At 55.1% G+C, this 14,751-nt stretch overlaps 1 protein-coding gene across 1 annotated transcript in view; it reads right to left on the bottom strand.

Moving 5' to 3' along the window:
• Positions 1-14,164, bottom strand: part of LOC118632989 (contactin-3-like) — a 108,109-nt gene extending 93,945 nt beyond the window's left edge. Inside the window, exons 1-2 of the mRNA XM_036266330.1 lie at positions 14,110-14,164; positions 7,284-7,413 (exon numbers count right to left, since the gene is read on the bottom strand). Coding sequence (XP_036122223.1) covers positions 7,284-7,413; positions 14,110-14,164 — 185 coding nt within the window. The remainder of the gene's footprint in view (positions 1-7,283; positions 7,414-14,109) is intronic.
• Between the last annotated feature and the right edge of the window lie 587 nt (positions 14,165-14,751).

Below are 14,751 nucleotides of genomic sequence, written 5' to 3'. Positions count from 1 at the left end.
CCCCTGGACTTAAGCTCTAAACATGGAGAATGGAAAGACAGCGGATGCCACGCCACTGTCCCGAAGCCATTCAGCACAGGGGGTGGGCACCACTGTTACCGTGGAGGGAGGTGTCCACCCCTCCGAGTCTGTATGGGCTACACGCACCCTCCTCCCCTCGATGCTTCCGGCCGCTCCTCCCAGGTGGGGGTGTGGTCTGTCTGCACGTGCACCTGCCTGAGGAGCCAGCGACGCTGCAACAAGACGCCTGCTGGGCTTGACCTTCAGAGAATCAATCTGACAGGACGTCACGGGGAGTGGGCTGAAATGGAACCTGCCCATGGTCTGCAGCGGAAAAATCTCCTCTGAACTCAACGCAGGAAAGAGGTAGTGAATTTCACCGCTGCGAACAGAGCACTCTCATGACACAGGCACTGTGTTTCGTCACCTACAAGGTTCAGTGTGCACTGGGGGGGGGTGAGCTCTAAAGTCAGAGTGTTGACAGCCTGACTCAGCGTGCTGATGGCGTCATTTGCAAATTGTGTTTCTGCCCTGGCCGGTTTGGCTCAGCGGTTAGAGCGTCGGCCTGCAGACCAGAGAGACCCGGGTCCGGTTCCCGCTCAGGGCATGTACCTCGGTTGCAGTTTGTCCCCGGCCCTGGTTGGGGTCGTGTGGGTGGCAGCCACTCGATGTGTCTCTCTCATGTCGATGTTTCTCTCTCTCTCTTCCCCCCTCTCCCCCTCCTGCTCTATCTGAAGATAAATGCAAAAATGTCCTTGTATGAGGATAAGAAATAACAACAGAAAATTGCGTTTCTGTGTTTGGCTGTTGGATAATAAAGGTACGGTGGCTATGGGGGAACTTGTAAAGATAAATACAAATCAGGAGAAGCCGGTGTTCCTTCCTCTACTAGCTGGAAGGACTTAGAGGTCATAAAGTACGTGGGCAAATTTCTATCTCAGTCATCGTCTCGGATCTAAAAGCTTCGTCCCCAAAGTCGTGACGACGAACCCACATCGGCAAGTTCATTCTGTTCGTGTAAATGTCTCTTACTTCCTCGAGCTCCGTCTCCATCACGTGGACACGGCCCGAGGTCATTTCACGACTGAAAAGGCAAAAGATCTCTTTTCACCGCAGAGGAGGTGGCGCCGGCCGTTCCTCGAGGGGGCTCGTCTCTCCACGCCGCGCAGTCCTTCCTGCCTTCCGACAGGCGTCCTCGTTAACAGAGCCCACCCCCAGGTGGCATCCAAGTCCTCGAAATCTTATTAAATATTGATTGTTTTCCCTCCTGCCACAAGGATGTGCTTTCAAAAGGGTTGTCTGCGTGTGAGCTCTGAAATGTGTAAGAAATCTCTGGGCTGGTGTTTTATCCTGAGAAAACACTTCGCAAAACATCCCCGCGCCGGCCCCATGTGTCAGTGTGTCTGCAGCTCCGATCTGAAGGAGAAACACTGGAGACCGAAGGCACGAGACGCGTCTCTCACGAAGCCCGGGCCGGTGGGTCTGCGGGTCGGACTGAACCTTCGCGGTGAACTGTGACCCGTCGGTTCAGCCTCGACAGACACGGCGCACTAGGCAAAGGTGTCGGGGGCGGGCCATCAGCACGGACGCTTTCGGGAAGGGGGTCTCCGCTGTCCACGCTCACCGTGTCCGTGCGTCCCAGACGTCTGCTCGGAGAAGAGAAGCCCGCGAGGAGCTCCAGTCTCAGAATGAAACCTTCCTCCTCCGAAAAGTCCCGATCCCGTCGGAAAGGCTGAGCGCAGCGACCTGGAGCAACAGGAGGGTCCCGCGGTACGAGGGCGCCGCTCGCCCGCATCTCCATCCTGTGACCCTCCGTCTGATGGAGACGGAGGCCTGTGCCCTCAGCCGGGGGGCTCACAGGGAAGGAGCATGCGTGGCCGAGTGAGCTCGTGGGCCCACCGCCAGCTGCCGGTGCTCAGATCCCCTCCAGGAGCTGGGGTGCGCCTGTGGACGCCGTCCTGAGACTCGGCTCCTGGCCCCATGTCAGAGCCCCGCGGCCCAGTCTGTGTGCGAGGGCTCAGGGGGCCCCTCCACCTGCCGAGAGGGGTCGCCTGAGACTCCGCCTCCAGGCCGAGAGCCGGGGGGGGGGGGGGGTGAGGGCTCTGGAGCCGAGGTCTGACCGAGGTCTGTGGGCAGCAGGGACTTGCCCCGCCCACTTCCGGGTCCGTCATACCCTCTGCAGCAGGGGTGCTCCAGTGGGCATCCCCCAAAACAATCTGGGCAGTTTATGTAAAACACTGTGCACGCCCTGAACCAACAGGTGTGGATCCTGAATGCCAAGCGCAGGCCTGACGTAGGAGGTAGCCCCTCGGCAGAGATCACTCCTGATGGGGACGAGCGTGTCGTGTCCAGAGAGAAAGTCAGCGGCTGAGGTGTAGTTACTGCTTCCCCCACGGACACCGCGGAGTGAGCTCCATCCACACGACACCTGGATTCTCAGGGAAGGTGCTTTTCAAAGCTCAGAATTCCCTGAATCGGGGCTGATTCCCGCCCCGGCCAGGAGAGGTGGCCAAGGGGGCTGCCCAGGGGACGAGACGCAAAGCCACGCCGCCCCACCCTCCACCCTGGGGCCGGTGGCCACGCCGCCCCACCCCCCACCCTGGGGCCGATGGCCGCCCACATGACAGGGGATTAACGAGCATCGGTCCATTCACTTCGTTAGTCCCTGTCTCTTCCCCACAGTGTCTACTGCCCACAGGACGACCTCCCACACGGAGCCACCCAAGGACAAGGTGACAAGAATCAGTATCGACGGACCTGGTGGCCAGCGAGTCCCAGATCCCGCCTCCCACTGACCTTGGCGGCAAGGTCAGAGAAGGTCACCCTTGGAGGTTGAAACAAACAAAACTGGAAATAAATTGAGTGACTTCAGGTCATTTGAAAATAATCCCAGGATATAATCCACCCACCGTGGCTGGTATGAAGTTCTGTCCCGTGGGAATATCCACACGCTCATACAAAGTCTGTCAGAAAACTGGAAATAAAAGCCATATTCCAGAGAAAAAGAAATGTCACCTTGGACTTCAACATAAAACAAAGCAAAACAAAAACACAAAACGTACTGAAATCTTTCAGGGGCTGGGCTGGGTTTGGAAAATCAGCCAGCACTAAACCTTGTTAAAGGGACAGGCAACGCTTTATTTGGGGCTTGACAGCAAAATTAGGAATTTAATCACAGACGCAATCTGTATTTTCGATGCGGCATCGAGTTAATAAGCAGATGCATTTGTGTTCAGTTGCAATGTTGGTTAATCCATTTACTGAGGGATGAGAATAACTGCAGTCCTTGAAAGGACCAATGTCTGAATTTGTACATTCAATATTTTATGTAAAAATAACTAGTTCGGCTTCCACAATAATTGCTGCAGATATAAATGAGTTCAATGTGGAGGCTGTGTTTTCAAAAATTACATTTTTAGAACGTGTTTAATGACAGAGATTCCCATTTGTCGTTCATTGGTACATTTAAATATATATATTTGAAAACCAAACGGCCCTGGCCGGTTTGGCTCAGCGGTTAGAGCGTCGGCCCGCGGACCAAAGAGTCGCGGGTTCAATTCTGGTCAAGGGCACGGTCCTTGGTTGCGCTTTGATCCCCAGCGCTGTTTGGGGGTGTGCGGGAAGCAAGCATTCGATGTGTCTCTCTCCCTCCCCCCCGGGTCTGAAAATCAATGGGAAGATATCCTCGAGTGAGGATTAAAAACAAACAAACAGCGATCACAGCTGACTGTCCTGGTCACCCAGAGGGCAGCGCAGTGACCAGAGACCCTCTGGCCTTTCACTGAGCACACGGGGGGCATCGCCGCCGGTGAGAAGTCGGAGGAACAAGGTCTCGCTTCCTCAGGGCCGCCTCCCACGCCGTCCGCGGAGCCAGGAGATGAGCCCGCGTCCACCTTCACGTGGAGGCTGCGGCTCCGGCGGGCAGAGGCCCGAGAAGGTCACAGCCTCAGTGAAACCCAGAGACGGGCGATTCTCTCGAGAATTTCTGAGCCTCCGGGTTTCTGACACGGCCAATTACGAGCTCTGTCACCCACTGAGCAGCAGCAGGGAGCTCTCTGCTGCGTCGGCCTCGGTCTGCAGGGCGGCCTCTGGCTTCAACGGGAGGCTCGACAGGACCCGAACCTTGGCTCTGAGCCTGGGGAGGGCGTTTAAGTTCCATTCACTTCGCAGGACCCCCGATGTCCCCCTGGGCAGCTGTGTGTGTGTGTGTGTGTGTGCGTGCATGATTTGTGTATGTCTACCTACCTAGGTATGTATATGTGTATGGGTGATGTATGTGCATCATCTATGTGTGTATCCGTCAACCTATGCATGTGTGTACGCATGACACATGTATCATCTGTGTGTCTACATCTACCTATGCATGTATGCATGCTTGTATGTATGTGTATGTGTATTAGCTATGTGTGTATCTAACTACTTGTGTATGTGTGTGTGTATATATGTACCATCTATCTGTGTGTCTATGTGTGTGTGTATATATGTATCATAACTGTGTGCATGTACATACCTATGTGTGTATATGTGTCATATATGTGTGAATGTATAATGTATGTATGCATCTATGTATCATCTATCTATGTATCTACCTATTTATGTACATGTGTGTATATGTGTGTATATATGTATCATCTATGTATGTGTGTGTGGTGTACATATTTATCCGTGTATCATCTGTGTATGTATCTATGTACATATGTGTGTATGTATGGTGTGTGTATCTATGTAACATCGATGTATCTACCTACTTATGTATATGTGTGTATGGCACATGCATGTATCTCTCTGTGTATCCACCTCCTACCTACCTATCTGCTTAGACTCAGACTCATAAAAACATATCCTTTCTGTTGCTTCACAGAGAAAAGCCCCCATATCCTTCTGTTAAGTCCTTGGTGTTAACACAGTTATAGTGCTTTTCTGTAGTTTCTAAAGGACAGCAAAACCCTGAGAATAGGAGAGCACATCTCCCCTGGACACGTAAGGAATAATGCAGACGATCCCCTGGTTGACTGTTAAAGTCCAAAGCTTGGGGGAACATCAGGTCATAACTCAAGGTGTCATGTGAGCAGAGACAGTTACGATGACACCCATGTGGCTTCTACACCCACAGACTCCATCAGCGAACCCTACGCAGGGAACTCCGGGCGGGCTGCCGGCACCCGTCGCAGGAACACCTCCGCTTCTCCGGGAAACAGGTTCCCTGTGTGTCTTGGGGTGTTCGTCTCCAGTGACCATAAACCTTCCGTTTAAGTGAAATATTGGTGAGAAGTCGTTACTTTAGAAAACCGTCAGTTATAACTAAAGCGTCGGCTCTCCGCACTGGCCGAGGGTTTGAGAAACACCATGTTCACGTCCAATTCCTTTGACACGAGACGTAAAACTGATAAACCGAAGTCACACGTCTCCCAGGCTCAGGCATGGATTCTGTTACATTGCAACATGCGACATCCCAGGCCACGTAATAAAACATAGGAACTACTTTGCGAACAGAAGAACCTCTGCATGAACATTTCTACATGCCATCAACACATTTTAAAACCTGCTTTCTGGTTTCCATTAAACGCCCGGCACACGGAGAAATGGCTACGGCTGGAGTCTTAACTCACTGCTGTCTGATGAAACCTCACAAACCTAATTAATCTCTTCATTTAGAAACACCCCCCCGTGTGACTAAATCTTGTATCTTGACAACTTTTCAGCTGAACACACTTAGTATCCAATTATTCAGAAGGTAAATACCAGCAACTACAACCTGACTGACCACAGAGACACTGCCCGCCGGCCGGCGCGAGTCCCGCCCTGGGGTCGCTATCGGGTTCACGCATGTCTAACAGGATCCTCTTCCGTCTCAGGAGGAAACCAAAGGAGGCATGTTCAAGGGGTTAGAATGACCTGCAAAGATGCTGGAGAGAAAGATTCCAAATCATGCCTGGTGAAGGGGGTGCACTCACCTCCCCCAGGGGAAGAAGTATTTCCAGGAGTCTGATGAGTCAGTCTCGCCCGCAGAAACGCACTTTCTCGTATGTTCACCCTACAGCACACGGTCGGCACCGCTGGGGAGGGAGAGGCACAGAGAACACTGGCCGCCTCTGCCCCGCGGACCAGACCTGGACTACACTGCGGCCGGGCGCTGGGCACCCCGACCCTGCCCCAGCTCCGCAAGCAAGCGCGTGAGGACTACGCTGCGGCCGGGCGCTGGGCACCCCGACCCTGCCCCAGCTCCGCAAGCAAGCGCGTGAGGACTACGCTGCGGCCGGGCGCTGGGCACCCCGACCCTGCCCCAGCTCCGCAAGCAAGCGCGTGAGGTCGACCCCCGCACGCGCTGTGGACCGGCGGCTGACCACTCCTGACCTCGACCGGGTCCGTGGTTTAGGTGAACAACAGGAGCTCAGGCACCGATATCGCTGCTCCAGACGGACAGACGTTCATGAACACGGGCTGCCGTCGGCTCGCTCTGCGGGTGGCGGAAAAGGTTTGCCTCCCAAACGAGTCCTGTGAACAGTTTGGGGGACAGACCTCTCCACGGAGCCCCGGCCCTTTCTCGTGACCCCTACGCCGTTCACAAATCATTCACTTCTCCACGAAAGCAGCTCCCCTACATGCCCCTAGGAGCGGAAATGCTCATCTTGTGTTATTAATACAATAAGCGCCCTTCCCACCCACGCAAGCTGCCCTCATCCCCCCGTGTTCACACACACTCTCATCTTACGGTGACCAGAGATCAGATGGTTGTTTTCTTTCCTTATTCCTTTCTGTGGGGTCTGAAGTTTTTTAGGGAACAGGGGTTATTCCTATAATCTGAGACATCTGGACTTTCACATGAAAAAAAAATCTAATAACTAATGTTTTTCTCTTCCAGAGCTAGTAAAAAACCCTGTAAGAATAGGTTTTATTTTGTACTTAACAGACCTTCAAACACACGACGGGAAAACGGTGAACAAGGAGACGCGTCCTTCCCTGAAGGATTTTCGTGTCCTCGTAGACACGTGTGGTCTCATCCCCACCACTGACGGGGTCCCAGCAGGTCGGCCGCGTTCACACTTGAACCCGCGCCAACAGTCCGTGAGCGGTCACTACAAACCGTGAGACCCTGCGTTGTTCCTCTCCGGACCAGGAACCTTCCCGGACGGGACGGAGGCTCCGTGCGCCGGGCCCAGCGTCCACGCATCGGGCGAGCACAGGCGCAGCCTCGGCCTCACACGAGATTCTCCCCAACGGTGTGACCCTGCTCACAGCCCCCACGACTGTTCCCAACTTGAGTCTCGGACTCCGCACTGTACCTGTAGTGAGGTGAAGGGTTGCCTTTTGCTTCGCAATTCAGAGTGACCCTCCTGTCCTCCGAGCCGACCGGGACCATGATGCTGCTGCTGGGCTCTCGGACGAACACGGGGCCTCGCAGGAGCCGCTCACCTGCAGGGGACCCAGGAGAGGCAGGTGAGTGGGCGGCCTGGGCAAGGCCGCATCCGGATCGGAGGAAGGGGGCCGGCGCGTCTGCCCTGAGGAGCCGGACCCTCTCGTGAGCCCTGTGGGACCCTTGGCGAGACACTGCCCACCCCCATCTCAGCACGAGGTGGGGGGCACGGCCCCTCCGAACACCAAAGCTGACGTCAAACCAGTTCACACCTTTCTCATCAATTCTGCTCACAGATCGGAAAGTTGATCTTGTTGTTTTGCCAACTTTAAACTAAACATGGGACTTCCATGTTATAAGTAGTAATTGAAGGGTCAGACCCAACACTGAACTCAGGGCCTTTAAAAACTTTCTTCTTGGTTAGGAGGTGACCACTGTCCCAGGACAATTCACACACATATGCACACACATGCACACACATGTACATACACACACACACGCACAGCCTCTCTCCTTGCTGTGGAGCAGAGGAAACGGGACAATGTCGTCCGTCACAGGCGCCCACGCTGTCAGAGGTTGTGTCGTCCCTGCCAGAGCGTCTCTGAAGACACACAGCTCACGGGAACAGAAGACGGAGCTCCGGCTGCCACGTCCTTGGGCACCCAGAGCGGAGAGGCTCCTCTGCAGCGGAGGAGGGACAAACAGACGGAGACACAAAGCACGTCCATGGGAAATGACATCAAGGAAATGACATCAAAGCCCCCAAAAAGGCCCAGACACTTTGAACTTCTATTTTGGCTCCTTCGCGCAGTAACATTAGTAAAATTATTCGCCGTCGGAACACGAGTCCACGAAAAGTGACGGCTGAGACCAGGACACCAGCAGCCACGCCCCGTGGGACCCCGCGCTCCCTCTTCCAACCTTCACAGCCGTAACCACCCCACGCGCAGAGCGAGACTCGGCACCGACGGCGGCCCCAGGACGCGAGCAGGCTCCCCCACATCTCGAAAAGTGCTCACGCACCTGGCCGCAGGGTCCATGCAGTGGCAGCCTCGGCCCCTGGGCACAGCCGGCGGCCTTGCCCAGCCCCACCCAGAGCCCAGAGCGGGAGATGGTCAGAGACAGTCCACTGGAGCCCGTGAACCACTCGCGTTGCCAACGACGCAGGCCGAGGGATGAGCCCCGCCGAGGGATGAGCCCCGTAGGAGCGCTGGACATGGCTCGGTGCCCGTCCTGGGTGTTCTGTCCACATCGGTGCTGACAGCTGACACCTGCTGAGGACAAGGGCCGGCGCAGGGACCCTTCCAGCCGGTGCCTCTGAGTCTCTCCCTTTGGCTGGTTCATGCGCCTCTTTTCCCGACAGTGACCCAGAACCACAACCACCGTGACTCCCGGGGACGCCAGCCCTCCAGGGAGTCACCCAGCGGACTTCCCGGCGGTGCGGAGATGAGGGCGGTGGGCACTTCAGGGCCCCGCACGGCCACGGCTCTGTCTGACCCTGTTCCTGCCGAACAAAAGCGTTAGGACAGCCCCGATGGCGAAGGAGCGAGGCCTCAATTTTCCTTTACGGAAACGGACGACCTCTGGGAGAAACAGATTCGGAAGCAGCAATAGCCTAGAAACTAAAACAAGTCTGTCTCATTCATGAGTTTACCTAGAACGTCAAAAACACGCGTGAAGTCTGTTTGCAAATATCGGCCAAAGTGGTTCTTCCGCAGCGTGTCCAGTGCGATCGCCTCCGGTTTAGTTCAGGTGCATTTCACTCCCTTACGAGAACAGCGGATCACGTCCCCGACAAAGCCTGACACCAAACGCTGCTCTCGATACTTTCTCATGATGGTGCAGACGGGGAGGTAGCCGCCTCCATCTGAGGTCACCACTGGCCCCTCAGTTCCCCAGGTCACGGACACACCAGCGCACCCTCCGCTGCACCCCGCGTGGTTGTCTGTGTCTAGCTTGTTGCTGGACCCCCGAGTCCTGGCACCGGGGGTGCTCAGTGTCTCCCTGCTGAGAGGCAGGTGGACAAGGACATCGCACACTGACTGCAGGTGGCAGGTTAAAATGCTGTCATTTCTTTGTTTCTCTACTTAAATGCGTGTTGTCTTTCTATAAAAGTGAGCTGCCATGGTGGTGAACCCCGACATCCTTCCCCCATCCCCAGCCCAGAATCACACCTTCCTTGCTGATGGGGTCCCAGTGACCGCCCAGGACAAGACGTCACAGGGCTGTGGTTGGAGGCCGTGGGCCGTGGGCCGAGGCCCAGCACACCCCGGACGGCCCGACCCACAGCTCGTATCGAGGAGGAAAAGCCCCCACCCCCACGTTCCGTGGCCCCAGCAATGTCCACTGAACATCCTGACGTGTGGAAATTTCCCCGGCTCACACCTGTCCCACTGAGTGGAAAGGACTTCGTTCGTTAACTCCTCTAAAAACCTGTCTTCACATCCATCTCTCACTGCATTTGTGGTTTCAGTCACGGCGTCCTGGGACCTGGGCAGCTCCTGGTCCCGTGTCTGAGAAGGAGCACGTCCCGCCGGGGACCACCCCTCGTGCACGTAGGCTGTGGCGGAGACGCCAGTAGGAGGCGGTCTGCGCGGATGCCGGCAGTCTTAGCACGTCTGAGCCGTGACCTCGGAGCAAGGAAGACCATCCCTCCTGCCCGCACTTCAGGGAGGGGGAGCCAGCCTCGCGCCTGAAGATATCAGAGAACACGTGCACCCCACCCCTCTCTTCCGCTGCTCTTCCCGAGCAAGGACCCTGCCTGTGTACCCCGACACCCCTGAGGATGTGGGCGGAACGGAGCCCGAGGTCACAGCACAGAGGACCCCCAAACCCTCTCCCGAACTCAGGGTGCACGGGGGCAGAGTCTTAGTGTTGCCTCAACTTAAATAATTCGGTGATTTCTCAGATTATTTTTCATTGGACCCACAATTACCAGTAACTTGCCATCGTGATGTATTATAAATGCGGTGAGCGTGTATCGCTCACACATACAACTGCTTACAAGTTTCCTGTACAACAGTCACCCCTCCTGGGTGTGGATGTCACAGAATTTCTGTCCGAGCCTGTTCTCTCCCCCGTTTCACCCAGTAGCTGTGCCCATTTCAATGTTTCAGAGCTGAATGAGCTGCTACATTGTATCACCCCCTGGGTTCCTGCCCCAGTCTGATCATCCCTCTCTTGCTTCACAACACCCTAAATTGTCGAGGGGTGTTTGTGATGACCGACGGCCAACCTTCACTTTGGAATGAAGCCAACCGTGGCCACGAAGGAAGAGAACCGACCACTTCCTAAATGGAGCGAGCACGTGGTCCTATGATGGAGGGATCGCCAGGGTCCCCCCACATCCACAGAAATGCTGCGTCCGCCGTGGTCTGGGAAGGACAGCACACAGCACCCTGCATGCCTGTCACCTCGGGACATGCAGACACCGTTCATTTAGAAAACCAGCTTCTTAGTTCAGCTTTCTAAGGAAGAACAGACCAACGTCCCGGCCCCGCTGGGCAGCTCCTAGGTCACGTGGCTCTACCTGCACCTCAATCACTGGGCGGAGAGGGGCGGTCGCTGCGGTGTACCGCCCCCCAGCCCCGCCCCTGCCCCCCCCGCATGCCCCCCCTCGCCGCACCGGCCCCACCCCCGCACTGGCACAGACACGCATCCTATTCCAGGAGCTGGTGAGGGGGAGTCGAATTGGGCCGACACACCCTCCCGATCCCTCCCTCCAGGGGAACCAGTCCGGCAGGGGCTGCCGTTCTGCCTGGTCCTTCCTGGGCCTCACCGCTCAGCAGACCTTCCCCATCGGGGTCCCCCAGCAACTTCTGCGCATTTTGTCCACCACACTCTCTCCATCCCCCTGCTGACTCTCATCGCAGACCCTTCTCTTAGGTTATGTCCACTGTTAACGCAACACTTATGCCCGGGAGCTGTGGGGGGAGGCTGCCTTCTGAACTGTTCTTCGATCCGGCTCCCCCCTTCGTAGCCTCGGGCTCCCCCCGGGTCAGGGGCCCTCGGCCCCATCTCACTACACCGCTCACAGGTGCCTCTGCGGGCGCCCCGGCCCTCCACCCTCCCAGCAGCCCAGCGAGACCCGAACAGAAACCAGTCGGATCCCATCACGTCTCTGCTCAAACCACACGGGTCCCCGAGGGCTTTCAGAGCTCGGAGAACCTTCTGTGGCTTCCACGGTCCCCTACGTTCTGGGCATCGGTCTCCCCTCCACACCTTGGCTCTCAGCTCCTGCCTCGGCCCCGCAGCTCATCCGTCCAGCATGGCCACGGCCACATGTCTCCAGGACACAGAGCAGGTCTCGTGCAGGAACCCACGTGGACTGGGCTCTGCTGGGCCCTGGGCCCCAGACAGCACAGGCAGCTCGCTCGCCTCCAGGCCCAAATGGCGTCTCCTCGGCGAGGACCCGCCTGAGGACCGTGTTCCCAGGCAGCCCTCTCCCCACCCCCTCACCCGCTCTGCTCTTCATGTCCCGCAGCCACGACCTTCTCACTCGGGCTCGCTTTCTCCCCAACGGGACAGGGCGCCACCCAAGGGGCAGAGATCTCCGTCCTTCTCCTCCCTGGAAACCAGGTGTGTGTGTAACAGATGCCGAATGTCTCAGAGTAAATGGAGCCGAGCGTTTTGGAGAAGGAGCCCAGGCGGGCTCATCACGGGGAAAATCCCGCAGAAACCACCACTGGCCTCTGCGGCAGGGAGGAGCAGACAGAGCGGGAGAGAACGCGAGACGCACACGGGGCGGGGACAAGGCGCTTGGACCGAGAAGGTGGGGACAGATCACCCAGCGTTTGCTGTGTGATCTGAGTCCACAGCTTTGGCCAAACGCGACTCCATGAAGGAGCGACTGACGCCCTATTTCCCTTTCCGTCTGTGAGGATACCATCTCCACATCGTGAACAGACGTTTAGCTCATACGTGGAAATAACCAACACCTGTGATCAGAACGCCGCGCCGGCGAGCCAGCCCTTTAATTTAAAATTTCCACAGAAGCAAAAGGACGAGGTGCCCTGTGCACCCAGGAGTCCAGAAACCTGGGAGACACATCGCTCCCCAGATCTGATGCCCCGACCACGGGTTCTCCCAGCGCCTGTGCGTGACGTCACATGCCAACAATCCACGCCCCTTCGCAGCCTCACGCCAGTCCACCAGCACACCCAGTGCTGCTTTTCCCATCGATTCATCCACAAGTATGTAAGAGATTTCGCAAAAGTGCTGGAAACGATTCATTCAATTTGCACACCGTGTAAAATGACAGCTGAAAAGGTTGAGCCTTTGAAAAAACGGGCTTTTTCCGTCACTTCACCGCCGCTTCCTGGGTGTGCGTCGCCCCTACCCGCTCACCGGGGCCTTCCCGAGCTTCTGAAAAGTCGAGGTTGTGAGTTATCGCACCTCCGAGGTCCCTCACTTTCCCTCTCCACCTCCTGCAACCGGACGCAGATCTGAGACCTCGAAAGGGAAGCACACAACCCCAGCAGAGCCTTCTCTTTGGAGACGGGCACCGGGCACCGGTCTTTCTCCAAGACCACGTGAACAGGCAGGAACGCAGGGACAATGACTCCCTTCCCCCCGGGGCTGAATGAGTGGCCAGAGAGGACCGTGTTTTAGGAACAACACTAAAGTGTCACAGGGAAAACCCTGTTTAAAAAACTTCTTAAAAGTTGGAGGTTTTCCTTTCATTTAAACATCTGAAGACTGTTTCAGGTTTGAGGTAAGGGCTCAAAAGTCTACTTCCGACAACGGGGTTTCACCAGGCGAGGCGTCGGCCTCACCACACTCGACCACTCTCCTCGGACAGTGGGCAGCGACTGGGCGGCCCCGTCCCGGCAGGAGGCTGTTTACGCAGGAAAGGGGTCTTCGCAGGAGACGGGTGCTGACATTTCAGGGAGGAGAGGAGATGGCTTCTGCAACTGACTTTCCAACAGGTTAGCCCACCAGTCGGCGCCCGAGGGGAGACAGCACACCCACATGTACACAAACAGAACCGACACAGTGACACGCAAACAGCGGGACCACAGGTGCGCGAGGGGGTGCTCATTACACCAGTCTTTCAACTTCTTAGGCGCTGGAGAATTTTTACAAGAAAAAGAAGAAAAACAATAAAATAAACCCAGAACCTAAGTGTTGTGCATATACCACATTATTAAAAAAAAAAAAAATCCTTCTCTTACTCATCCATTCCTCCAGAAAACAAATCAAAACAAACAAACAAAAAAAGAACACACTGAATGATTTATAACAGGTGCTTTGGCATGAAAATGATTCTTTTTTCTATTTTGTACTAAGCTCCAAATTCTCCAAATGAACAAATAAAAAGCCTATGTTTATTTTTGCTCCCTTAAATAATTTATTGGTGAACAGGAAAACAGTGGTGTTTTCAAGATGAGATATGAAAATATGCACATTCTTTAAAATTTATAGTCTCCCTTTACACTAGAGATTATAACTTTGAGCTCCTTTTGGGAAAAACAGCCATGAACTAACGTGCTCGATTCGGATTAACTGCTGGATTCACGGACCAAGGAGACTTGGGGTATAAGGAGTCGCTGCATTTTCTCTGGAAATAAAGTGGTGACCACAATGAGGGGCAGGAAGGAGAATCAGACAGTCAGGAGAAGAATTTGAATTTTCTTCCTGGAAAAAAAAAGTGTTTTCTTTGCTACTGCAGGAGTATTACCACAACACTGAGAAAGTACTGAATACCCGTCTCAAGGAGAGTTCTGACCTCAACTTGGGAAAGAGCTTGTTTTTACCTCTGAGGCAGCTGATGAATGACAGCAGAATCAGCTGTTTCCATGCCAACGGCATCTTTAATTGCCCGAAGCGAGTGTGTCTCGTCCAGTCTCTGATGCACGGGATGCTTTGTCTTCAGGTAAGTCCTTAATCTGTAAAACATGTGCAGAAAGGACTGAGGCTTGGAGGAAACGAGGTGCCATAAAAACAGATATGCTTCTTTTCATAAACTGTACGCCACTCAAAACCCTCCGAAATGCATCATTTGGGGATGCGAAAGAGAGGGTGCATGAAATGTAGCGACTTTAAAAAAAAAGCAAAAAGCTCTATGTGACCAAGAGCAGATGGAAGCAGATTCGCAGAATCAGAAACGCTCAACACTGAAGCGGCCAATATTAATACATTAAATTTTAAATCGTTGGCGAGGTAATTACAGCGGATGAACGATAACCCTGACGTTCCAACTTCTTTCGTCTTCTCTAACGATGACCTGCTGGTAGAACTGACAGCGTCCCTCGCGCAGAAACCGCGGGGCACCTAGTCCTGGTCCTGAGGCCACGCCGGGAGCTCCCTGACCACCGGCAGCACCAAAGCCCGTCGCCAGCCCCTCCTCCCGGAGATAAGCTCCCACCACACGAGCCGCCTGAACAGGTCCAGGGCTC

This window comes from Molossus molossus, unplaced genomic scaffold (genome assembly GCF_014108415.1).
Source record: "Molossus molossus isolate mMolMol1 unplaced genomic scaffold, mMolMol1.p scaffold_m16_p_18, whole genome shotgun sequence".
Classification (NCBI taxonomy): Eukaryota; Metazoa; Chordata; class Mammalia; order Chiroptera; family Molossidae; genus Molossus; species Molossus molossus.
This window is presented reverse-complemented; position numbering and strand designations above follow the sequence as displayed.